The following is a 27,915-nucleotide window of genomic DNA, read 5'->3' as shown; positions in this document are numbered from 1 at the left end:
AACTACTTTTTGTTTATAGTTTGGACAAACATACATTGATTTTTAATTTAATTTTTAAAGGAAAAGGCTGGAAATGTTTTATAAATCTCTTGTTCATGTTCTCCTTTATCATGTTCAAAATAATCCTTTGATGGGAAACCCTGGATCATTTCTGGACCCGGTTTTAATTTTCTTTCTTTCTTTGGCATTCCTTAATATTTGTGCCCTGAATATTGTGACTTCAACATGGGAAACATTAGGTAACCTTCACAAAAGTCTTCTGAACATAATGTGCTTCCATTAGACAATAACGGTTGCACCTATTGTACCCAGAAATCATTGTTTAAATGAAAATTGAGAATGGAAAGAATATGCTATTTATCCAGCTGTATTCAACTATGAAAAAACAATTGAAAAAAAAAAGAAAGAACAATTGAAAAAAAAATAAACACAGCAATTTTAGAATCAATATGAAATTTCCATTTCCATTTTCCCTCTACAGACTCATAATCTGAGATTGTTATGGGTGGAATCTGTAGTACTGGCCTGTTATCTGGTCAGAAACTCAGTATTGTAATTTGAGAAACTGAACTATCTATGATTATATAAAAATACATACAGTCTCCCTTAGTTGTTCAGTGTTGTTTTAACTTAACCTTGTTAGCCCGCCTTCCCATCAAAGTCTTAGCACTGGCAACAGCCAGGCTGACTGGGCTGTCCTCATGCCTACAAACAATACAGAGAAAAAGATGAGCTGGACTGGGCCGTCTAGATGGCTGATCAAGGAATTGGGGGCCGGGATGCCTTTCATGATGCCAGATCTGGAATGGGGGATTCGTAGTGGAGCAAAACAGAGCACTAAAAGCCACAGGACCAGCCAAATCAGTCTGTTGGGGAAAGCCAATATTCCAGTATTTGAGAGTCCAGGTCCACACATACTAGGTCTGGTGGAATTAAACATAGGAATCCAGGTGGGGGGTTCTCAACACCAGGATGTAGAATTTGGAGGAAATAGATCAGAGGGAGAGAAAGAGTGAGCATGAGAGTGAGAGATTAAATTAGTAATGAGAATGACTACAAATAACGGTAGGTAATTTGTGACTTAGACTGAAAGGTCAATAGCACTTTGTGCTAGTGGGCTAATCTCTCTTAAAGAACAAAGGGTATCATAGATACTTCCTTAGGTAAATTCTTTCCTTTTTGTAAGGACCTCAGGAAACACTGTGTTGGGAAAAAAACAAACAAACAAACAAATAGATTAGAAGGAGAATTTCAGCTACTTTATCTGCTGGGTGAAGTAGTTTTGAGAAGGTAGATCATTTAGAAGTCCCATTCTCAATTTATCAGAGTGGGTAAGAGGACAGAATCTGTGGCCAAACTGCCTGAATTTGAATCTTAGATACATGGTTTGAATAGGACTTGGGCAAGTTGCTTGACCTCTTTATGCCTCAGTTTCCTCATCTTTAAAATGAGGATAACAATATGACCTACACAGAATTGTGGATGAGTTTTATATATAATGAGTGTATATATATATATATATAATGTGGATGAGTGTGTATATATATATAATGTGTATATATATATAGTGTGTATATATATGAGCCATATATATATATATATATATATATATATATATATATATATATATATATAAAGCTCTTCCTAACACAAAGCAATTGCTGTGTACGTTTAATCAATTATAATTATTGTACAATGAGGCATGTTGGACTAGGGCAGGGTTTTCCCTATTTACATTATGCATGGTGTGGTACACCCTAGAAATGGACAAGGTATATGGTATGTTTGTACGGGCAGCTGTCCCGAGCCTTAGTTGTATTTGGGAGCTTCCTCAAACCTCGCTGGGCATACTTCCTGGATTTCTCCAGGTAACGTCCTCTTGGCTATCACCTGTCCATCTCAGTTTGCAGGCACCCCCAAGGCAGCAGCACACTTAACGTGTACAAATATTTGAGTATATTTCTCAGCCTTTCTTGGGTGTGGTAAATATCGTGGCAAATATAGGATCTGAAATGTTTGGGAATGCTGTGGTCTGCGTGATTTTTGTGTTTGGTATCAGAACCAGGCCACATGCTGTTTGGGGGAGAGAGGGCTTGGGGGACAAGCAGAACAAGATCGTAAATGCCAGGCTGGGTGCTGATTTCCTGGGTAACTCTCGGCATGTCGCTTTATGTCAAGATTGGTTTTTACATCTTTACATAACTTGTCCAAGTTCAGCTTTCTCACCTCTTCAGTTGTCTGATTGGTTGCCTTAGCCAAGCTTCTAAACTTCTGATTTTGTTAAAAAAACTTTCTGAGAAGTTATGAATTTCGAAGGCTTATGTGACATTGAAATTCTAGGTCCCGTAGAACATTACTCCTAACTTTTAGAAACTCCCTACTATGTGTTCTAAGTCTAAAGTGAAGGAAGACACCTTGCCCTTAGATTCCAGGTATAGTTGGATTAAGAATCAGAAGACCTGAATTCAAATCCCATCGCATGCTCTGACTTGGTCAAGTTTCTTTACTTCTCTGCAGTTCAGTTATTAATATTTATCTGTGAAACTAAAATAACAATGGAACATTTAGGAGGAAGATTAAATAAGATAACACAAAATCTTTTAAGATAATGCCTTGTTAAATAAGGTATATTTTTCTTAATCTTCCTTTTCTGTCTCCTAATTCTAATAGAGCTCCTGGAGAAAGAGCCAATCCTGTAATACCGTGTTTCTCCGAAAATAAGACCTAGCCGGACCATCAGCTCTAATGCGTCTTTTGGAGCAAAAATTAATATAAGATCTGGTCTTATATTATACAAGACCTGGTCTTATTTTAGTATAATATTGGAGCAAGAATTAATATAAGACCCGGTATTATAGTATAGGATAGTATATAAGACCCAGTCTTATTTTATTATAATATTGGAGCACAAATTAATCTAAGACCCGGTCTTATATTACCGGGTCTTGGATTAATTTGTGCTCCAAAAGACTCATTAGAGCTGATTGTCCGTCTAGGTCTTATTTTCGGGGAAACACGGTACTCAGCAATATCGAAACAAATAATTTTTTGTTTTCCCAACGGACCAAAGAATTCCTTATTTCTGAAAAGCCAGAAATTACTATTTTTATCTGTGAATTATGGAGATGTAGCCATTGACCAATTATCATCCATAGAGATCAGTAGTGTAAAGGCAGCCTGTCTTATATTGAAGAAGAGATGTTTCAGGATACCTTCATTTCCGGATCCCAAAAGGATGGGCTAATAAAGCACAATGGGCTGAAGGCCCAGCTGTGAGGTTAGGAGCCTAGATGGCAGAATTCCATGGATTGTTCTTGCTCTTTTGGGATCTGCAACATGAATAGACCTCAGTTGATCCAGGAATTGACTTCCTTTTGCAGCAAGAAAGAGAGGAAGCTGAAGAAGAGGTGAGTGTGCTGGGAATAGACAGGAGAGTTTGATCTTAATACAAGGAGTTCCTGGGTATCCTTGTCTTATTTGTACACAGTAGATTTTAATGACATTTTAAATGAGAATTGTTTACATTTTAAGAAGGAAACTCATAACATTTGGTGAAAATAAAACAAAAAAAAATCCATGAACCATACTTCCTGTGCAGTGGTCCCTAAGTAAATCCTAAAAGCACAATTGCTGCATTTATTAAACTTTTTATTTACTAAGGAATGGACAGTAGCATATGGGAGCAATGACAATAGCTGACTGATGCGAAAACAAAGAAATTCCAGTATTTTGCTGTTTTGAAAAAAGTCATTCAGAATTTAGTCATATTGGTTCAGCTGTTGAAACCAAAGACTGATAAGATAATAGAGGTCTTTGTGGTGGTTTTGTACTGAAATCCTTTATCTTTATGATGCACTGGGGCCCTTTAGAGTGGAAAGCTTTTAAAACTGCTGTTGGATTCAGAACTCAAATTAGCTGCTGGTACACTGGGACAGGGGTTCCTTTCTCAGCCAGTCACCACAAAGTAACTTTTATCAGGGGACCTTCTGATAGATTGTTAGTTTCTTCAGCTTACCCTATTTATTTTTTGTTGACTTTTTGCTGCCCTATTTTGTGACATTTAAAAGAAGGCTATATCAAAAAAGGCCAATGCTCAATGATGGACCGAGCTTGTGAAGTGGAGACATCAGAGCCAATCTGATGTGTGAGGAGGCTGCAGTATGAGACACAGCAGTTTAACCAGGTTACCTGTGGGCAGAAAAGATCAAATGCAGCTTTCTTTTATGACCAGTATTGTATTTTGGCTTTCTTCTCAAACAATGTCCATTAAAAAAAAATTAGAACTGACCAGGGCATTGACTCTTAAGAGCGTTTCTTTTCAACTTAATTTAAAATCTTTCTAGATTGTTGGCTGAATTCCTTGATTACTGCTGCTGTGGAATTACTGTTAAGTACTTTAATCTTTCTAGGATTGATGTGGAAAAGCATATCTTCATCAGAACTGTATTCCAGCTCCACTGCTACCCCTCCCCATTGTTCCAAACACAGATTCTCAGTTAACTGGCTACTTATGATTTCACTGTGAAGTCCTAGTAAGTTTATTATAGTAGTGTGTGACCCAATAAAGGAGAATGGTTAGGTAGAAGTCTTATTTCTAGATAATGCCATTTGTTGATGTTAGTTTTATTTGGCTTAGTAAACATTGTGTTTTAACACTGTTGCCTTTCATTTCATAAAAATGAGATAAAAAGCAAGCAGAGAAATCACAAAATTTCCTTTAGCTATTCCTGTGCCCTCTCTTCTCCCCTCCTCCTTCTCCCACCTTCTCTCCCTTACTCTAAACTCTGTCTCTCTTGCCACTGCTGTGCCTATTTCTGGGTTTTCTCATTAGAAAAAATCAGCTATTACCACATAGTAGTGATCCACTTTCAGAAGACAGCTATGAAAAGAGTAACCTGTTTAAAATTTTTTTTTTGTTGCGAAAGTCCTAGGTGTGGGAATACTGTAAAAGAGGTGAGCAAATCTGTATTTACAAAAGTTCTCTGCAAGGTGAATGCCTTGTCTAGATGTGGAGTCTTTAGTGACTTCCCAACGTCCAGGCTTATTTCCAGCACCGCTGATTGTAATTATAGATATTTCATATGGGCAAAATTAGCGAGCAGATTGTGGCGCTAACTTTTGTGAATTAATGTACAAGAAAGAAGACTTCAAAATAAATTTTAAACTGGATTTTTAATTTTAACTTTTCATTCTATTTCAATAGGGATTTATCCTAATTATCTTACTTTACTTAAAATCTCATCAATTTTGAATTGTCTTGGCTACCGAAACAGGTAGTCTTTTGTAAAGTTAAAAAAATAAAGGTCTATTTTAGCTATTTTTTTCTTTTTAAGTTCTTCAGATTATGACTAAAAAGGGCTAGAGGGCTGATTTTGAAACTGTTATAGTGAAAGATGGTATTTGAAAACTTTTGATGAGGGAAATTGCTGCCATATTCACATTTTGAAAAGTGTTTCCTTATTTATGCACTATTGACTTCCTATTGAGACTCAAAATTTTAAGTACAACTGGTAAAGAATTCAATGGATCAAACTCAGTAAATCTGAAGTCACGGGAATAAAGGCCCCTAAGAAAAAAATGTGTCAATTTTAAAGGTCTTTCCTAACTGAAGACCATTTTGTGATAGAGCCAAAGGTTAATAAAATCAGTAGTGAATGTAGCAATTTTACAGATAAGCTATTCACAACAAGTGTAGTTACTTGAATAAAAAGCTAATTCAGTTCTAAAATGCCACATGCAGTAGCAGTGAATAGCTGCTTTTAGGTGCTTTCTGGAGGAGGATAAAATACAGAATCACGGCACTCTTCTCTTCCAGCGTCCCTGGCTGCCTGTAAATTGCTGTGAATGGGGCTGTGGGCTGACAGGCTCTATTAAGACAAACTGCCTTTCTCATCGGAGAGATAAAATAAATCAGGTGTTTAGTCAAATTAAAATACTTCAGCTGGAGCAGGCCCTGGGGAGCACTGATCCACCTGACTAATCTGAGAGAAACTCAAGACAGATGTGGTTTGGGGATAAAGACGACCCCATGGCAAAAAAAAAACACAACAAAAAACAAAAACCTGCTGCACTGTCTTTGGAGTTGGAGAATAGATACAGTTTATAGCGGCAAGTGTCAGGCGCACACTGTGTGTGATATTAGATAAAAGCGGGCATGCTGACTTGTAGAGAAGCTGTATACAGAAGTTGTTTTTTTTTGTTTTGTTTTTTGTTTTTTTGCTGGTTCCCCTTTTGCAGTTTATGAAACTACCTCTACTTTTGTGTGGGAGAGACACATTTCTGGCAATGCTTTTTAGAGAATTGTTTTAAGATAGTCTGAAGGATGTGAAACAGATGATGTTAGGCAGCTACCGATGACCTCTGCTGGCCTGGGCAGATCCTCAGGATATGGTCACCTTTTTGTTCCAAGTTGATTTCATCAAACCTCAAAACATAATTTATGATGAGATTTTCTACACAGAGTTAAGCAGCCTCCGAAGAGCATTCTGTAAGGTCTTTTGTCTTCCTTAACATAGCCTGACAGTATTTAGGTTGCCCCACTATGTCCCATAAATTGTCTACTTCAACCATTCTGGCAGTAGTAGGTCCTTTGCCATAGCAAAGTTGCATGTTCAATGAAACTTGTATATTTTTTGAGATGAAATAACTTGTGTTTGTAGGTTGGCTGGCCAGTGTGATTCAGACGTGATGTTATTTTTATTACAACAGCATAAACATTTGCTGTTAATTAAAACAAAATCCTGCACCACAGGTTTTAAATACCTGGGTTTAAACCATTATATGTGAACAAATACAATGGGTACAGAACAGAAAAATGACCACACATACACAAATTAGCCTACACATTTAGAGAATGTTAGCTATTGTATGGCGTAAATTGAGTTCGCCTTGATTCGACCCCCAAGGGACTAATGGCCATTTGTATAATTTCCCATTTAGAATTTTAGGTTTTTAATACTACTACATTTCATTCCAACTGCATATGTTATGCCATTCATAGCTATTCAAGATGTATCTGTGCTCCTCAAATTTAAGGAAAAGGTAGCGACAGTTTAAGTTCGTTGAAAAACTTATTTAGATGTCACTGAATTTTTATAATTTAATAATTTGAATATCATCCTGATTTGTAAAAAGATTGAGTTAAATAATGTTATTCTGTAAATTCAGATATACTTTTTTTATGTTTATTAGTATTGGAAGCACCAATACGTTCATAGACCTGTTGGCTTCACCTTGAACGGAAGAGGCTGAGAAGTCACTGATGTGTTATCCTCAGCTTCTTTTGAATGTGTGCAGAGGAGAAAGGAGAATACATTGATGATTGTATAAAAGACATTGTTTAACCTGGGAGAAGAGAAGATGTTCTGGTCTTTATCAGGGATCTAAATACCAGATCCAACTTTTGTATTGGTCCTTGCCCCAAATTTCCTATGAATGCTCATCTTTATTAATAGAGAATTATGGTGCAGTAACTTTCCCAGTTTCCAATAAGTTTTCTCGACTTACCATCTATAACAAGAAAATTACATGTAGATCAGAATGTTATAAAAAATATGTGTAATGAAGTGTGCATGTATCTCATATATCCATTCCCATAGCTTTCCTAACTGTTCTCCACACTGTAGTCAGAATGACCACATCATCCTTGCTTAAAATACTGTAGTGATTTGGGAATATTCTTAGAATAAATGGGAAGTTCATTAGCATTATCAATAAGGAGCTGAAAGGTGTGGCCTTTTTCTCCCTCTCTAACCCCATCTTGTACTCTACTAACTTCCCTTTATTTTCCTTGCTTAAGTTTTATTACCTTCCTTCACTTTCTGGAACACACTGAAACTCCCCCTCCTCCACCCCAGAGGGCCTTTGCCTAAGTTGTTTTCTCCTTCTGGAAGGCTCCTTGACCACAGCTCTTTGCCTAGTTAACTCTATTCACCTTCCAGTTAATCTGTTACTTTTTCAGCCATACCTTCCCTACACTTGGGCCTTCCAAACTTGGTTAAACATTCCCCTAAATATCTGTCTTGTTCGTAAATGTTCTTTAGTTGTAGTTTACATTTATATGTGTGATTGATTACTTGATTAAGGTATCTCCCCACTTTGGACTACAAATTGCATGAGAGTAGGGAACTCTGCTTTTTCTCGCCGTGGTATTGGTATCCTTAGTTCTTGATATAGTACCTGACATATAGGTGCTATTCAGGAAAATGTTTTAAATTAAAAATGAATGAAATGAGTAAATAAATTAACTTCATACTTGTTTTATTTCTTCATATCTTCATATATATTATATATTCATATGTTATATATTCACATATATATTAACCTATACATTAGTTTAATATGAATATAAATGAATATTTACATATATATTTATATATGTATTGACAGCTGGTGTGTATATATATATATATATATATATATATATATATACACACACACACACACACACACACTAGTTGAGTTTGTGGTGCTTTGAAGAAATTTTGTGATCCGCTCCAGGAATCTTCTTTTGTATTTTAATGTTTCTGGATCAAGAAGTTCTTCCTTTTACTATTCTGAAATTCCTATTGCTAAAATAAAGACTTGCTTTGAAAGAAAATCAATTCAAATAGTTAGAAGGACAGCTGGTCACTATCCTTGATACAGTATTTGTTTCTTACCTGTGGAATACATTTTCTAACATCATTTCAGCTATCTGGTTTTTCTTTTAATTTTGATTTTAGGCCATCTCTCAGCTCAGTGAATCCGTAAGGGATATGAGATATTGACAGTTTGTTTGTTTATTTAGGACTTGGGTTGGTATTAAGAATGCCACGGTGGTCCTAAATGTCGTTGCTTCTCTGCTGAGATGAATCTTACCTTGTAAGAATCATGTATTAGCCAGCATTTGCAAAGAGAGCAAGGCTTCCTTTCTCCATGGGGCCACTCAGAAAATATGGCCCCTCCTAATTAAAATATTCTTAGTTTATCTCAGATTAGCCTAGTAGGAATGAAGGTGGTTTCATAAGGAGATTGGATGTCTCTTCTTCCACACACTCACAAATCGGAGATCTTTGTCCCCTTTGACAGCTGGTGGCATCTTTCTGAAAAGCGTTCAAATCATAGATCATTTCTTCATAATGAAACCTGTGTGACTCAAATACAGTGGGTTGAAATTCTTATCTTATGCTGCGGTGAAACGCTCTAATTTAGACTCACAAAAGGATTCTGTACCATTTACTTAGGAGAGCTGTCCAATTTGCCCACAAAGACGGCTCAGGCGTTAGTGTATGCCGTAGGTGTTCACTGACATCATACTCATTAAACAGCACATCCTCATGTGTAACCTTTTCAACCTCGAATGGGTGTTTTTCCCTTTGAAGAATGACAAATGACAAAGGGGTGAGGGAGACCCCCAAGCAACATTGTTTCCTTTAAGGATGAACTTGGGAATTTTAGTTTGATCCCCTCACAAGAAAAAAAAAATCAGGTTCAATCCTTTCTTACCTGAGGCAAGGCAGTTTCCCCCCCCCCCTTCTCTCTCTGTAGGACTCTTTACATGGGCAAGACCGTGACCCCTGACTTCTGAGCTTCAGAGGCGATCTTTTCACAATAGAAAAATTTTATGAGGGCAAGGATCAGAAATTTCCTTAAATAACATTTATTAAGCACATACTATGTCTTAGATTCTGTGTTAGTCACTGAGGGTAGAGGTGATTATAGAATATTAATACAACCCATAGTTTCTAATCCTTAGTACTACGTATTATTGGCTTTCTAGCTTGATCAGATAATTGAGGAGGATTGTGATGAGAGAGAATGGGATAGATCTGCTTTTTTTTGTTTTGTTTTGTCTTGTTTTGTTTTGTTTTAAAGAGTGAGAAGGAAGAATGAATGAGAATTTTACTGGCCACAGTACTGTGTCTTGGCAGAGGCAATGACTAACCCTGGTCTTCATTCCATTCCTACTCTGTAGTGTTCCTGCTGTCACAATGACCTCCAGTTATTGTCCCAGACATTTAAGTGTCTTAGGGGGTAGTTCCTTTCTAAATCTGCCCACCTCCCACCCTTTCCTCAATTCATTCAGACTTTTCTCAAACTTGTGAGATATCTTCTTGCTTCCATTTTAGGTACACCTGAGAGCCTGGCAGAAAAAGAACGGCAGCTCTCTACCATGATTACCCAGCTGATCAGTTTACGGGAGCAGCTCCTGGCAGCACATGACGAACAGAAAAAACTGGCAGCCTCACAAATTGAGAAACAACGGCAGCAAATGGACCTTGCTCGCCAACAGCAAGAACAGGTGAGCCCTGCAAAAGGTGCTGAGGTACTGGAGATGTGGAATTTGCCAAGCTCAGCGAGGAATCACATTGATTGGTTTATTTGTCCTAAGTGTTCCTAAAAAAGAAGAAGGAAAGAAAGAGAGAAGCCTTCTGGAAATCCAGGGTCTTCAAGAATACGGAGGGAATATGTAGAGGACAAAGAAAGACATCATAGCAACGGGGCATAACTGAAATAACATTGTTCCAGAACATTTGGATTGGGTTTATTACTCAGGGATACCTATTCACATAGTCAGCACGTGTATTCCCAGTGTAGCTTAACCATGAGTAAGTTGCTTCTCTCTGGGACTTACTCTTTTTATCCAGAAAAATAGGGTCCTAGTCTAGAAGAACTCTGAGGATCTTTCCACTGGTCCAATGTTTTAGATGACACATCTTAGGGTGACACATCTCAGTATTCCCAGAATAGCCCTGCATAACTCCTGTTTCCATAGTAAATATCAATACTCCCCTCTTCCACGTGCAAAGTAGTCCTGGTTTGGATGCTACACTATCTGATCATTCTATTTATAGCATAGGTAAAATCATTAAAAACAAATTAGCACATGGCTCCCGTAAGAATTTGACTTCATTGATTTTGAAGTGAGAAAGAAGAAAAAATAGCAAAGTTTAAATGTACATCTTTTTAAAAATAAATCACTTTCCCAAATGTTTTTCCGGGCTCCTAAGAGGGCATTAATCTAACAGTGATCCTATAGAGTAGTCCCTGGTGCTTTAGATGAGACAGACCCAAGTTAATGTGCAGTTTTTAGGAATCTGACATTATTACTGGAATTATCTTTTCAGTTAAATGTATTTTATAGGGGTATATATAAAGCAATATATGCTCTGTTGATTTTAATGAGTTGTGACGTCTGGTATTTTATATGCTTGAATATTTGCCCACATGTAGGAATATGGACTCAGCCTCTAATGGAAAATAACATAAAGGAACACTGTAAAAAATCAGAAGTTAGAATGTCATTTAGCCATCCAGAGATGACACAGTAATTAACTATTGACACTTGTGAATAAGCTAGCACAAATTAATCTTGACACATTTGCAGACGAGTGATATCTTACAGTGAACACTTTGTAATTATATTTCAAAATGAAAATTAAATGACACTTAAAACTAGGTTGTCATGCTCAATGAAGCGAGCATGTAGCTCAACCGATTGGCAAATAAAATTCAGAATTTGAGCCACATGGTGCTTATGTACCATACTTCACTGTGTCAAACCCATACGTCTAGGGCGGGAGATAGTAATTGCACTGTGGTTGTTCGGGATGCATTTCTATGCAGCACTTTATCATTTAGGAGCAACCATCAATATGAGATGCCTACTAGTGTTTCACTGGTTTGCTAAGAGGAAATAAATATTCAGAGGATCCAGCATCTATACCTAGAGCGGCAGAGTGAGTTGTCCATTTCTGATTTGAATGGTGACAAGCAAAGTGGGCCTTTCCAACCTGATTTAATACTGTTTCCATTTGGCCAATGAGGCTTTGGGGAGGAATGGTCCCATTTCTCAAACTGTAACTTATGTTAGGGTCAGCTGTATCATGACTTCCTGTACGAGGCTGTCATCACCAGAAATCTGGAAGCAACATTTGGGAGCAGACTGCTCTTTTGTGTTCTTCTGCTGAACGAAAATGGGATTTGGGTGTTTTCCCCTCTGCTCTAGGCTAAAGCATCGAAAAAACTCAGGAAGCGTACAGCTGGGGCTGATCCACACATGTTTCCAGTATTCTAGAATACTGGCTTTTGGGAAAAACCATAACTTTTGCCTATAGGGCACCACTAAACCAAGTCCTTCTAAGTCCTCTTTGGCCACTTTTCTCTCTGGCTTCCTAGGTTGGAGTGAGTGTGTCCTCACTAAGGGGCATCCCCCTGGGCTTCAAGCCATAGTAGCTCAGCTTTTGAGGCAATAAACAGCCCGATTTCTAACTCATGTTTTATAGTAATCACCATTATCCTAAAGAAGTGGTTTGCTCTCCTGAAGGGCAGATTCAGTCCTCAACAGGGCTTGCGTTAGTGGTTAATATTTCTTTTTAGAGACCAGCTGATGTGTTCAGATGGTGAATTTGATTGTTGGATGGAGCAAGGGAATATAACATTTGTATGTGGATCCTGTCCTCTAAAATGAACGCATTACCGTCAAAAGGATACATATTGAATTTTGTTTTAAAAAATGCTTTGTACTCCGCATGATTGATGTACATTTGTACATCAACAAAAAGAGATATTTCTCACTTTTCGCTGTGTGTTTTTTGGCAGTCCCTTGATGATATTTGTTAAGTCTTACCAATTCTGAAAGTCTTTACATCAGGAAAGGTTTCACTGAAGTTAACCATATCATAATTAATAGAAAGTTCTTTCCTGTCTTTACTTATGGATTTTACTTTTTATATCCAAATTAAGTGCTTTAGAAAAATGTGGCCAGAATTTTTCCATCTTTATTCTCCAAGGATCCGATTTCAGAACTCCCCTTCTTTCCAGATGACTGGTGCAGATACAGACGAACTGCTCACAAATGTAATACAAGGGGCAGTTTTCACTTACCGATAAAAAGAGTTAGGGGCAAGCAGAGATATGGCACCTGTTTGAAAATTTTTCTTTTCTCCAACTTTCTGATTCTGCTTCTCTCATTTTATAGAAACTCTCTCTCTAGAAGTGCAGTAAAGCATTCTTGTAATACCAGGAGAGACACCTGAGGTAATGGCAAAGGTGTAAGCATTTCATTTTAACTTAATGAAACTTTATTTCTGATAGATTGCAAGACAACAGCAGCAACTTCTGCAACAGCAGCACAAAATTAATCTCCTGCAGCAACAGATCCAGGTCAGTGTATTTTATTACTCACGTCTGATTATACTTAGATACTTTCCTCCTTGAAAATGGAATTTAAAATGCTGCAAATGCACCCCTCTCTTATAAACAGCACCAATACGGCTGCTGTTCAAGGATGTTGTATACAATTGTATCAGTGGATGTAGGAAATAGCAATTAAATGGTGGCCTAAGCATTCTTTTCTGATGTGATGCATAAGCAGAAAAAAACCATTTTTTTTTTTTTTTTTTTTTTTTAATCTTTCTGCCATTTGCCTAACACAACCTAGTGGAAACCTAATGGTTTCCAAGGTAGCATACACATGCTCTTTGGATTGCCACAAACCAATTTCTGCTTTGTGTTTCACCTTCTAATAGCATTATGGGGAGAAGCTCATGTTTATTTACTTGTCAGGACTGTCTGATTGGGCCAGTTATGGGAAGAATCTTATGACCTGGGAAAAGGTTGGTAATTAATTTGTTCAACAGATATTAATTGCATTTCTGTTAGATGCTGAGGGAAATATAAAGATTAACAAATAACTGTCTTCAAGGAGCTTATAGTCTAGCAAGGAAGAATAACTTGTTTCTGAATGATTATAACACAATTTAGAAATTCCCCCTTTTTTTTTTTGTTGTGGCAGGGTGACACAACATAGAGATCATAGTGACAGTGGCCCGGGAAAGAATTTTGATTTCTGTCATTCCGTTAGATACTTGATGGTTAATTCAACTAACAGCTATTTGAGATAGGTAAGGAAGTGGTCTTCATTTTTGAATAGGAACATAGGTGTGTGGCTTCTAGAAAGCCATAGCATAGGGAACTGGTTGTCTGGTGATTAATCCTCAGGAAAACTGATCCCAGAGTTATGTGTTCCCACCACAGCCTCTGTGATTTCTCTTGGCTGCTGTGGGTATTTTCTAACCACTGGGATCTGTGCTTCAGCTAGTTGGGGCAGTATATTCTGAATTATATTATTCCTTTCCTTGAAGTTAATATTACACTTTCCTGTATTTTTAAAAAAAATCATTCGCGTAAAGTCCTAGCCGACTTGAATCTTCTATCTCATGATGAAAGCCAGTGATTTTAACTGAGATCCTGGCTTCACTTTGTTAATCTAACTTAGTGAGGCAGGGAGTAGGCACTGCGTTTAAAATACCGATTTAGTGCCTAAAGAAGTACCTGTACCTAATTTGGCATTTTGTTCAGCTACATTCACTAGGAGGCTTTAACCAGTGTTTTGTTGTGGTTGTTTTAGAATTAGTTCTGATTCTGTATTCTATACTCAATGCTATATGTTTTAAAATAGAGTCCAAATATAGATGGGATGGAATGTCTGGCATTTTTGACAGTCAGCCTTTACAATTAAATCTTGGAATAATTTCTCATCCTGATATCTCTTTTATAACTCATGCTGAGATCCTTAATTAAGTAACTGTCCAGGTGTTCCCTTGTTCTGCCCTTATTAGAATTTTCAGTGTGTCTCCTACTGCTAAGGTCAAGATTTTTAGCCTGTGGCTTCCTACATTTTTCTCTAGATCCCTCTCTAAGAACTCAGTAGGTGTTAAATAACCTGGTCATTTAGTTCTCTGTGTTTCTCATATTTGTAAAGCAGAAATGGAAGACCTTCCCTGAGATGTTCCCATATCAGTTACTTATTATTAAGGTTTTTACTACCTCTTTATTACTTACTTCTTTATTTATTTTGAATATATTTCACTTCTTAGTTCAATGTTGTTTGAATTAACTGGCTGTCTTAATTGATGTTTGCCTGTGGTACTGAGGATCTCAGATGAGTAGCAAATAAATCAGTTCAGAGTATTTTTATGAAATATTTTTAGTATTTATTGATTATCTATGATTTTATAGTTATAACTTGACTACATGAAATTGATGTCTTTTTCAGGAAACTAGAACTTGATGTTAAAATGTAATTCATCAGAATGTTCAGTTTGAGAAAATAGGAAAATTGTTTTTTTTTCTCTCAAGTTTTCTAATAGAAATTTAATTTCTCTTAACATCCGTAGATATTTCTCATTGTTTAAATTTTTAAAAATGGAAGCTAATCAGCACTTGATCTCAGCAGTGTAAATTATAAAATCATAGAGAGATTCAAAGTGTCAGAGTTACATTCATTTTAGAAATATGGGATTCTTTGTAACAAGAATTCATATTTTAAAAAATAAGAGGAGCCAATAACCTGTATTTACTTCTGTCCTGAGCTACTGCTTCACTGCAAATCTTGTCAGTATTTATCTTATCAGTATGAGACCATTCAAAGAATTTTTCAAATACTGAAAAACACTCCTTACACAAAACATTCGTCTCTGACACTTAAAAAGCGGGTATCTGATATTCAGACTTTTCGTTTCCTTTTTTGGATGGGAATGGATTAACTATTTTCAAAACTGGCTTTTCACAAGCCATGACATGATCAAATTTAGGAGGGAGCATATTCTTGGGCTAATTTAAATACGTTTTTTTGAACAAAATATGAGATTTAAGAGATGCTTCAAATATTTTTTCTATCGCAAAACAAAGTCTCCTTTTTAAAAAACAACAAAGTAAAATAAGATGATAAATACAAAACCTAGCTTCTCTTCTGAAAGCAAATGAATACTGAGACAATTTGAGTGAATTTGACCTTTTTTCTTTCTTTAAAATCTCGAGTCCTAGAACCTATTAGCTAACATGGTCCCCAAGATGAAGCCATGGCAATTGGCTGTGGCTCATGAGTATCAAGTGATTGCATTCAAGACTGTTATACTTCTAGTTCAGAATGCTGACTTCTGAATTAGCACCATCGCTTTGGAATTTGCAAACTGTAATAGAAAGAAGGGGAAAAGTGTCTAACCTCTTGTAACAACCACACACAAACATATCTAGGCCTGTTGTAGTGGAAATAAATGAAAACCTGAATGGTTTGCACAAATCTAAAGGCAGGATTTTTAATTGGAAATAGGAAAAGGCATGATTAAGATAGTATTGCAATACTGTTTTATAGGCTCATTTTATCTGCTGTTATTTACAACTTCCATATGCAGTTAAAATCTTTTCATTTATATATTTTTTCTTTCTTGAATATAGTTTTTAACATAATCGTGCCTTGGTAAATCCTAAATAATTTTCAAAGAAATGGTTTTAAGGTAATGTAAGCCTTGTTGAAAAAGTAAGATGAGTGATTTTGTAAACTAATGTTTTTGTATTTTTGATGAGTCATTTTTTACCATTAAAAAATCAGGTTAATAACTTTAAATGATTATTAAAATGCTTTAATATTAACAAATCTTTTAGGAGGCTGTTTGCTTAGTGAATTCAAATACCTCTATTTGTGCTTTGGGGAAAATGGTGATTCCTCTAATTTGTTACATATTAAGTAATTCCCCCGATATGGAGCCCAGAAAAAGTTAGACATTTTTGATATTTCCGGGACAGAAATAGAACAGTTTTTATCAACTTTATGGGAAGCAAAACTAATAGATCATGGAATACGGATCCTTGGTGTTGGGAATGTTGTTCTCATGCTGTAATTCCAAGGGATAGATAACCACCTCAGTAATTTCTCCTCCTCCTTCGACTCATTGCATTATATAGTATCTTAGCCAATATCTTGGAGCATTTTCTTTAGAAGAGTTATAGTAACTAGTAAACAAAATTCACTTCTAATTCATTGGACATATCAAAGAATACTATTTACAGTATTTTAATCAATTATTATGGAAGTCTAGTCCAAGCAAAACAGAAAATATTTCATAAATCCTGATTTCTTGATCCATCCATGTATTTATCTAGCTAACTTTCATTTTTTGAATCTAGAGAAGATACTCTTCATGGATACAATACACCAGATTCTTTGGTCTCGATAGCATGTCTATAAGAACACACTTAGCAATGGCATTTTGCTGCTAGAACTGAATCTTTGCAAGAGAATATAGCACATTGAAATAGCTTTGTGAAAAACTTACTTCTCCAGGAATGAATTCAGACCCCAATTTTAGAGTTATTCAAATGGCCTGTATTGTGTGCTATATAGGCACTGTCCTCTTCTCACATTGGTGATCAAACAACAACACAGCAGTCTCTGAAGGATAGACTGGCTGGTTGGGATTGTATTTGAGTATTTGGCTGCCTGGGCCAGTGCCAATGATTTAGGCAACTCATATATCTTCCTTTTTGGGTGTAATTTTGAAGTTTGAAATTCTTAGCTCTTTTTTAATATTTATGGTTAATATACAATATTAATTGCCCTCCCTTCATCATTTAATACATGCATCAAATGGTGAACTCAGTCTGTGGAATGCTTGAAATAAATGTCATTGCTGCTGTTTTGCAGATATCCTTTGTCTGATCTGAAAACTTTGTCTTTTAAATGCTGTAGTTCATGCTGCTTATTTGCAAAAGCAAGAATTTGTCTCTTCACTAGAGTTTCAGTCTGTTCTTAAGGGTATATGAGTATTTTTCATACATAGTGTTTTCTATTTTGGTTATAATATATTCCTGTGTGCTACTGGTATAACTTGTGTGTCTGTGTTTGTCACGCGGCAGAGCACCATTAACTGTGTGTTCTCTTTTCTTCCTGTCTTTCCCCCGTTTCCCCAAAAATAAGACCTAGCCGGACAAGGAGCTCTAATGCGTCTTTTTGCTCCAAAAGATGCATTAGAGCTGCTTGTCCGGCTAGGTCTTATTTTTGGGGAAACAGGGTAACTAGAAGAGATGTTAATGTTAGAAGCAAGGAAGTGATTTTTCTTAAAGCATTAAATAGAATAATTTGAGATGTACTCTCACCTTTTAAGGAGATAAGCCTTACCTTTTGTTTCCTTCAGTCTGATTAACTACAGGCATTTCAGGTATCTGCTGAGCAGAATAAGGACTACCATTTATGTGAGGTAGTTGTCTAAAGATCAGAAATAATTACTTTGTACATTAGCCTTCATGGCCTGCGTGACCTGGTTAATTAATTTTTTGCTAGGATAATAATAATAGATATATATTTGAAGATATGCTTCATCATTAAGTATCTAATTGACCTCTAATTTTAAGAGCTGGACCTTACATTTATTGTCTTTTAGAGAAGGCTGGAGCAGCCAACCGAGAGACTGAGGAAAGTCAGGAGCTTTCCAGTCTTACATAGTCCTTCTGTCTTGTGTTGTATCTCTTTGTTAATTGTATTTAGCATTGATAAACAAAAAGCAATTACAGTGCTCCTGTTTTGGCTCTAGCAAATAGTTCTTTTTTATGTTATTGATCAGGTAAAGGATCTCCTTCCAACAGCCTCTGAAAGGACCAAATAAACCCATTGGAAGTAATTTGATATGTCTATTGGCACTGTATATGTATCTGATACTGTCTTGCAAGGAAAAGAGGGTTATAAACATAGTTTAGAAGTTGAAGATTAGCCCCCAGCTTCAGCAAGCCCTTAGAATATTTTGTAATTCTATCTTCAATCATGAATTAGCCAGGAAATACAGACCCTCTCTCCTCTATTTTTCTGCTGTATGCTGTTTTTAATTGCCCACAGGCAGGCTGTTGTGATCTTCTTTGGAAGTTTAAAACCAAGATAAAAATGCAAATCTAATTATTTCTTTTATGTAATCTAATTAACTTTTTAAGTAATGATAGCTGATGCTCCATTGCATGCTTCAAACATTTTACTAGTGAAATTTCTGAATTGTAAAGAATAGGTAAAGTGGTTATCATTCATGAATAGCAAGGGCCTTCACAGCTAAAAATCTAAATTATTATTGTGGATCAGAAACTTTGCATGCTCGACTGTTAAAGCTGGAGTGGATCTAGAAGCAAGAAGTGATACCTGACCAGATCCTTGGAGCTATTAGGTTGGTGCAAAAGGAACTGTGGTTTTTGCAATTATTTTTAACAGTATCCGACCACAGTTCCTTTTGCACCAACCTAATAGTGTACGGAATTATTCATCAGCTGGCTACCTGTTTTCCAAAGATGGCCTTAGGGCAAAGTTCTCACTCAGCAGACCAGAGCCTGTTGGTGAATCTCAGCGCTTTTCAGGCACGAGCCTTCAGCTTCCCCAGTTTCCTTTAGCTGACCCTCTCTTCTCTTTCTAAGATACTTGTGCTTATCTCTCCGGTTCCACTGCCCAGCTCTCTCTCAAACTAGCGATACTGAACACTCAGGGACACCAAAGTCTCTGCTGCTTTCTGGGATTAATGAAAGAGGGAGAGTGCCTTACCTCTTCAGAGGCAGGAGGGTACGGAGCAGAGTGACAGATGATCCAGGTGGTGCCAGTGTGTGACATTATATAACCTTGAATCACTCCCCCAGGGAAAAGGCGGCTCTTTTCAATGTTTTTCTTGATCTCTCTGATTACACTGAGGTCTCAGTTTAGTGTTAGTCTTTAATCCCTTTCTAGGATATGCAGTCTCTTTTTGTAGGCGAGAGAGAGAGAGACATCATCTTGGTCTTAGAGACTTTGGAGGCAATAGTGATGAACTCAAATTTAAATAAAGTAACTTATTTTCATGGTTACCTGATTATCTTCTGTTTATTACAAGTGATTTCAGTTTTCTATTTGAGCCAGTGATATAAAGTTTCCTTCTGAAATAAATGTAATGAAGAAAAAAAAAAAGTCCAATTTAAAAACAACCTTATGTAAATAATAATTGGGTACTTGGATAAGGCAAAAATTATTAAGGTAGTTCTTTAATGATGGAATTTTGGCAAACCCTTGAAAGAGCACTACCCTAAGTAGTATTGAATATTCCACCTTCACTCTGCATCCGCTTTCACAGAACGTTAAGCTTAGAAATATCACCAAGAGGTCCTCATGATTCTCATTTATTGATGGGTGGGTTGGGGTGGGGTGGTGATAGCTATTCCTGTTGGACAGCAATATAGTGAGTTTATCATTAAGCTAGACTTAAAAATCACCGAGATTATATTTTTTCTACTTTCTTTGGAATTAAAATACCCTTTCTTTTTATGAAGTAAAGGTGATAATAAATGGTATGTGCTTTGTTTCTTTTGTTTTCCAGTAGTTTTAGTTGGTAAAATAAAAAATCTTTCCAAATCTATAAGTCCACACTTTTGTTTTTCTTTGAAATTTCTTTGGAGCTCTTTCTCTGGTCTAAAAAAAAACCTTTACACTGGGAAGCTGAGGCACAGACCACACACTTGTCCAAGCTTAAAAAGCTATGTAGTGTCAGAGCCATGAGTGAAACTCAACTTTCTTGACTCCTAGTCTAGTTCTATTTCCAACATTTCAGGTTGTATCTCAGTTTGCCCTTTTTGTGACTGAATAACTCTTAGTGCACTTTAGTTTCTGAGTTTGTAAAATGTGGATAATAGTACCTAACATCTAAAATCTCATTACATTCTCTTTATCCTTAAATGGAAAAAAATGGAAGATTTGTTATTAGAATCAGTTTATATCCCAGAACTCCTACAAACTGTGGGTACATACCCACAAGGAAAGAGATAAAAAGAACATAATTGGAATCTTTTTGTAGTGTAGTGTGAAATGGATTCATGGCTGAGTGACTCTTTTGGTATTTACATATACACTCCTTAGATATTACTTTCTGGGGGCTTTAAAGTGATACATCTCTATATTGGGGGTCAGTCACTTTTCATGTTAACACCTTCTTTTTGTTTTGCATCCACCTTCTCCAGCTGACAGAAGTGGCAGCATTTGATGCCAGTGGTTCTCAACCTTGGCTGTACCGTGTAATCACTGGGAAGCCTTTTAAAAATACTGATGCCCTGGTCCCATCCCAGAGATTCTGATTGAATTGGTCTGGGTAGAGTCCCAGATGGTGACTGTTAAAATTTCTCTAGTAGATGATTCTAGAGGTTAATCAGGATTGAGATATAGTGCTTCATACAGTGTAGTGCAGATTAAATGATTACATGTACTCTTAAGTTGCTTGGCCTATCTATCTACCTACCTACCTGCCTACCTACCTACCTGCCCACCTACCTACCTATAGACAGAGTGAGGTTTGGGTATAACTTACCCAAATAATTCTTAAGCAGTTGACATATACTTTTGACTTTGGTCACAGCTATTTTACTTAATAGCTAGAAAGTATATAACAGATCATGGTTCAAACAATTTTAATAAATTTAGCTAGTTCTAATGACTTGATTTTTATTTATATGTTGGTACACTGGCAAGACAGGAATGTGTTGCTATCAGATTTGTACCTTTGGGACAGGTATTTAAAATAAAAATGAACATAGTTTTTCATAATAAGACAAAAACTTTTAGAAAATAAATTCTCAGATGCTATTTGACTTCTTCTATCTAAACAGAAAGAATTTTGACCCAGGAACTCAACCTGTTTTTTTAAATGTGCTTTAAGAAAAAGTATCTATGCAATTGACTACATCTTGACATATATGAGGACTGTATGAATGTGAATGCACTTTTAAGCTACATTTGTATGTATAATAGAAGGTGTAGGGGATAAGATACATTGTTTCAGAGTGCACGTAATGTAAAACTTTTGTAGAACCAGCACGAGTATTGGAAACTATTAAATTAAGATTTAAATTCCCCTACTTATTAGCTCTGTGATTGTTTTGCTACTTACCAGCTGAGAGAAGTTACTTAATATCTCTAAGCTTGAATTTCCTATCCCTTAATAGTTTATTAGCGATCATCCTATAAAGCCCCTACGACGTGCTAAATGCATAATATCTATCAATCATTATTCTTGTATACTACGTATAGGAATAATTCCAGAATCCCTTACAGAGAAACATACATGTACGTATTTTATATCTGCGTGTATCAGCATGTTTGTATCTCTATACGCAGGCATAATTAGAACCCACACATAAGTGATGCAAATATAGAATAATCAATGTGGATGGATGCATTTTAATCAATTGTTATCATCATGATAATCTAGAGGAAAAGAAAGAGCAACAGTTTTCTCTGGCTGTCAAAGGAGAAGTATTTCACTTGCCACCGAGAGGAGAATAAGGTTTATCAGGCACTCAGAAGTGGTTGACCAAGAATTAGACAGAGCTGCCTGGAGATTGTCGAAAAGGGAGCGTGGCCTTTTATTCTGGAAGTTAGGGTCAACTTCTCACCTTTCACTCTAAAATGGGCTTTTCTATTAGATCAGTAGTGCTTGTGAAGTTAGAGGGATAGTAAATGAACCTTTCCAATTTATTTTATAGCCTTTTTAAAAAGTATACAGATGAAGTTATGTGATGTAGCACCACAAAATGCAAAAGTCCTTCTTGTTTAAAATAAAGTTGTTCATATAAATCTTATGTACGCCATCTCCTGTAAGTCAAGCATTTGCCCAGCTTTTGTGAATTATGTCTATACTTAGAATTTAAGAAGTTAAACAGTATGCATACCAGACTTGAGAGATGGGAAATAAAAATTGATATACTGTGTGACACTTGATATAGCACAGGGAAATATTTTTTAAATTCTGAAGGGATGTACTGACATAACCATTTTTAATTCACATAAGGTAACTCCCCCTCAAAGTTATTAATGTTGAGAGTCAGATATTTTTACTTGTTCAAAATAAAAGAAAATAAATGATGCAAAAGGTGCAATGCCTCACTGGTGAGACGCTAAATTCATTTGATTCACCACCCAATCCATTAAGAAAATGTTAAAGTTGTAACATTAAACAACGAAAGTTAAGGAACTCACAGGTCAGAATAAAGGGTCAAGTCCATCCTCAGTGAGGTCATAGTCGTGATGTCTGTTAAACATATACTTCGGTGGAAGATTTTTCTCTTAACATGTCTACAAATGAATTTTCTACAATGGCTGGGATTAGTGCAAAAGGAAAGGGCTGAACTTGTTGACAACGTGCACAAACTATTCTAAAGAACTGCAATAGGCAAGGCTCATTTCCCAGCTGCACAAGTGTTGGCTCCTCCTTATATATTTCTTAATTGTATTATTCATAGGAAAATGGGGGGGGGGATTAAGAAAATTGATTTTAGTTTCAATTGATTGTCTAATAACTTTTGTTCCCTTTTAAAAGTTATGATTATGTCAGAAACCAATTACCCAAGTGGAAAATCATTCCTTTTGTACTGTTATTCGATAAAAGATGAAGTGAGTCCTAGTTTGGTGTTTTTTAAGCTGGATGTGGCAGAAGTCATTTATTCATGTACAGAGGATTAGTTAAATATAGGACACTCAATTGATATAATTGAATGGTGTCTGAGGAGGCAGTCAGGCACCTGACACTTCAAGGAGAGGAAGGATCTCCAACTGTTGATTCAGGCATTTGTTTGTCCTAAGGACCGTTCTGCATTCTGTGGCTGTCAGCCCCTCCTTCCTCCTGATTGGCATTTCACTGAGAACCATGGATATCATGATACCGTGTTTCCTGAAAATCAGACTGGGTCTTATATTAATTTTTGCTCCAAAAGATGCCTTAGGGCGTATTTTCAGGGGATGTCTTATTTTTTAATCTACAACAATCTACATTTATTCAAATACAGTCATGTCATCCTCTTCTGGAACATCGTCATAACGTACTAGATGCATCCATCTGGCTGACGATCTTAACTGGGGCTTATTTTCGGGGTACGTCTTATATTCGGGGAACCACGATAGCTCACAGATAATCACTTTAGTAGCTGGAGGCTGTGGTTTGAAAGAATCGACATGGATATAATGGTAGAAGAATGAACTTAATAGAAGATAATGGAGAAGAAGAAAGTGCTCATGGGTAGGAAGCTATCACCTTGCTTAGTGGTGAGTAATGGAGGTTTGAGAAGAGGAAAAACTTGTTCCAAGTTTTCTTCTCTACCATACTCTCTGTAATTCTTGTGCTGCTTTGTGCAGACTCAAGTTTCTAGATTTTACATTGGAAGGCTAAGTGGAGTAGAGACACCATTAGAAGACCTGATATTCTTTGTGGAAAAGCCCAGAGAAGCAGGCAAAAATGAGATAGAGGTATTCATTATTGGGTTTAGCTAGAGTTTAGTCTTAGAAGATCAGCAGACCCGGTCAGATCCACAATTGATGGAGCAAATGTAGTGGAGACCTTCTAGCTCTTGGTTGGAATATCTGTAATGCAAAGGTGGAAACTGGGGCAAAGAAAAATGAAATTGAGCTCTTGAAGTTAGCCTCCACACAACAGCTGTTTTTCTGTTAAGATTGTCAGATTTTGTTCTATTTTGGATGGTCGGATACATTGGTCTCTGCCTGGGCCCTCTCATGGGCTCCGTTTTAGGGTGGGAGTACATCCTTGGGTTTCCTAGAGCTCCCTTGTGGGAGGGAAGTTCAGATCGTTGGCAGGCCAGTAGAAGAGGTAATCGGAACTCTGTTTACGGCCCTGGCCTCCATATCAACAAAGTGTTTTCTCTCAACAAGACTGGGCCCTGACTGTAAAGACCTAGATTTTTGTATACTGTCTACCTCAGCTGGTTAAGAGTACAGTGTTAAAGGCAAATGTCTTTGTGCAGTAGAATTATAGTTAAACTATTGTTTCTTGTTTTAGTTTAGTTTTAAAATATTTTTCTAATACATATTGCTTTAGCATAAGAAAAAAACTAGTTAAGAAATGTTAAAGTATATTGAAAGAATCTTGTTTTTCAATATTAGAAAAATTATTACGTTCATTATGGTATATTCATGTGATGGGCTGTTATTGGCTGTTAAAAATTATATTAATGATTTGTGATAATGCCTACTGTATAATATTCAGAGGGAAACAGCCCTAGAATACAATAATGTGAACATAGTATAATCTCAACTACATAAAAATAGACATTTACAAAAAGACTGGAAGAGAATGTATAGTTTTTATTATAATAATAATAACTATTATTATTATTTTACTTTAAAAAATGCAGGTAACAAAAAAAGGAGCAGACATCTATCCCTTTATCTTGTGCTCACCACTGGTAATTGTAATCTTGCAACTTGACTGTCATATCTGATTTCTAGTTGCTTAAGTAGAGCTTCTAATTAATCAAAAACAACAAGGTCTCCAGGTAGCTGGAAAAAACATGTGGGGATAGATCTTTCCAGTGCTTTCAGGCTATTTTCCCGATAACTTGCTCCATCTCTTACTCACTTTCCTAACCAACTTAGTCTAGGACACTGAATTAATTCCATAGACTTGTATGTTCACTTTGGCTCAGAGAGGCCACATTTTTAAGACCAGGAAAAGAGAAGACATAGAGATGATTGCTGATCTACTCTCAGCAGCATTTGTTGTCCCTTCCATTGAAGGTACCCAGTCCCAGCTGGGAGATGAAACAGTATGAGAGAAGTGTAGAGTGGTAGAAAGAAGTCTAGACTTGGATCCAGGATGTCTGTGTCTTGTATTTGTCCTGCTAGTAATTATACATGATACCAGGGAAATTATTCTTCCGCACTAATTCTCATTTTCCATATATTTAGAACACGGATCATTATATAAAATTATTGCTGAAATTCCTTGTGACTCTGACCTCCTGTGATTCTAGTTAATGGGAATTAACTCTGGTCCTTAGAAAATGGAGAGCCGTAGGTAGTCTTGCCTACAAAGCTTTCAGGCAAGTGTCGTGTTTGGCCACAGCACAAGCCATGTCCACTTAGCAGTGTTTGCATTTTAAACCATTGAAAGGTTTTGAATTATGAGGTCAAATCCATGTGTTCTTTGTGGGGTATTGTGATGGCTTGTAATGCCTGCCACATGAAATGATAGCTATGGGGGATTTTTAGAAAAATGCATTTAGGAAGATGGCCTATAAATGCCTGCTTTCAGACCACACCTAACACATTTCTGGAGCCAACAACAAACTCCTGGCATTAGGGCTATATAATGGAAAGGGTGACACAAACTCAATTTTAGTGTTGCAAGTGAAATATTATAATTTTTGGGAAAAAAATCCTTCTAGCTTTGCTAAAGTATTAATTGCAGGAAATTACCGCATATCCTAGCGAAGTATTATGTCAGTGGCATACATAGCATATAACACCTTTTCCTGGTCTCTCTTGTTTTCACCCCAAGTGTTGCCTTTTCACTTGAAAAGAGATGTGTTAAGTAGTTAGAACTTTGTCTAACTGTGGGGGTGGTGCTGAGTGTGATTCAGACTGAAAACAATTAAGCTGTGAAGGGGACACTTCTTGGTTATGCTCCCTAGAAGTGGGTTTACTCCTTGAAGCATAATGTTGATGTAGATATTCTTTTGGCCATTTCCTCATTTCTAGCTTGTTAGGTTTCATCTTCTAGTCCTAATAAATTTTCCAACTACAACTTATTTATTGGGTTGCAAGATAAAAAATGAATTTCATTTCTGATGTATGGTAGAGTTTAATATGGTTTTCCGATTTCCTCCCATTTTGTTTGAAGTAAATAGGGTAATTACTCACTAAAATTCTAATATCTTTCAGGGCTTTAGGGATGAATCTAAAACAGAACTATATAATGTTTTATTTAAGCAAATCCATGTTCTTATTAGGCAGTTCACCTTAATGTCATTTTTTATAAATAAACTTTGTTTTATTTTTTCAAGGGTTATTTAATTAATTTTGTTGTACTACCACATTCTGACATCTGCATCTACTAAGGCCTGCAGGATGTGATTTGTGGTTTAAAAATGAAAATAAATTATTATTTGAAAAATGGTAAATCATTCAGAAATGATACATAAAATGAATGTAAGAGTCTGATGAGCTTCCATTTCTTTTTTTTTCTTGTATAGTGAGGCACATGCACAATTACCTGTGTTTGCACAAAGCATTTGTGCCAGTTGTACATCTGATTGCTATCTAACTGGATAGGAGTGAAACCTATTCTGGAGAAACTACTGCAGTGCTGGCTTCTTGAATTGTTTATGGTCCCCATTAATGGCAGGGCTTCACCGGGTAACCATTGTGTAGATCTGGTTTTACTTATCAAGTCCAGATCTGCTTTTTCTCCCCCTGCTGAGCAAGGTGAGGTTCCTTGTGCTACCAGCTTCTTAGTATTTTGGGGTCCATGGCATTTTGGGGATTGAAGCCGTCAGCCCTAGAATTCCCAGTGTTTCTGTTCAAAGTTTGCTAGCGTAAATCCTTGGTAAGTTTGCTCTACGTACAACAGTCAGGTTCAATAGGCATTTTACTTCTGGGTAAAGGATTTATTTTAATAATTATGGACAGATACTCATTTCCCTGCTGCCCTTCCCCCTCTATACTTTGGGTAAGAGTAGATCTGAACTGGAAGGTTTTCAAAGTCTGGTCGTTAGTTTTTAAGCATGGCCTCTCTGTTTTTCCCCAGTGGGAGGAGCAGGTGAGGGAATGAGGTAGGGGACAATACAGAGAAGATTTCTATATAAAAGGTAACGCATGTTGTCTTCTCTCCTGAAGAAGGGTCAAAGAGCATCAGGTTTTCTTTGGAAATGGGAATGTGTGAAGGGATATTTTGGGTGGCTCTATAGGAAGGCTATTTTACTTTCTAGTAAAAATAGCTAACTGTTAAGAAGTAGTAGTTTTAGTCTCCACCCTGAAAGAACATGTTGGCTGTGTGTTCCAAAGGGGGCAAAATGTATTGACTTGAAGTAGGACAGCCAGTCTATCCCATTCCATCCCTTAGTTTATTTGTATTTTTATTTTTTTCCAGAGCTAGATTCTGAATCTGGGTTTAAAGCACTGGGAGATGTACTGGTAATTCACAAAATGGGTGTTGGAATTATTAACTATAAAATGCAGGAACGATATCTGGGAGGAAAGCTAAGGAGATACTGCCTCTTCGCCTATGACAGTAGTGTTTGGGGACATTCTCATTACCTTTTTGACTTAAAAAAAGTCTCATTGCATTTTGAAAAAAATAAACACTAGGAGGTCTTAAA

The 27,915-nt window shown here is 36.6% G+C and overlaps 1 protein-coding gene across 29 annotated transcripts in view; it reads left to right on the top strand.

Annotated features, from left to right (window-relative positions):
* The window catches only part of SOX6 (SRY-box transcription factor 6), a 600,111-nt gene that overhangs the window by 390,962 nt on the left and 181,234 nt on the right, over nucleotides 1–27,915 (top strand). For all 29 annotated transcript variants that reach the window (XM_074336057.2, XM_088791655.1, XM_074336055.2 and 26 more), the window contains 2 exons: nucleotides 10,110–10,282; nucleotides 13,078–13,146. In XM_074336057.2, the coding sequence (XP_074192158.1) occupies nucleotides 10,110–10,282; nucleotides 13,078–13,146 (242 nt within the window). The remainder of the gene's footprint in view (nucleotides 1–10,109; nucleotides 10,283–13,077; nucleotides 13,147–27,915) is intronic.

This window comes from Rhinolophus sinicus, chromosome 14 (genome assembly GCF_057876585.1).
Source record: "Rhinolophus sinicus isolate RSI-liver-muscle chromosome 14, RSI-T2T, whole genome shotgun sequence".
Classification (NCBI taxonomy): Eukaryota; Metazoa; Chordata; class Mammalia; order Chiroptera; family Rhinolophidae; genus Rhinolophus; species Rhinolophus sinicus.
The sequence above is the reverse complement of the archived record's forward strand: the minus strand, read 5'-3'. Positions and strand labels throughout refer to the sequence as shown.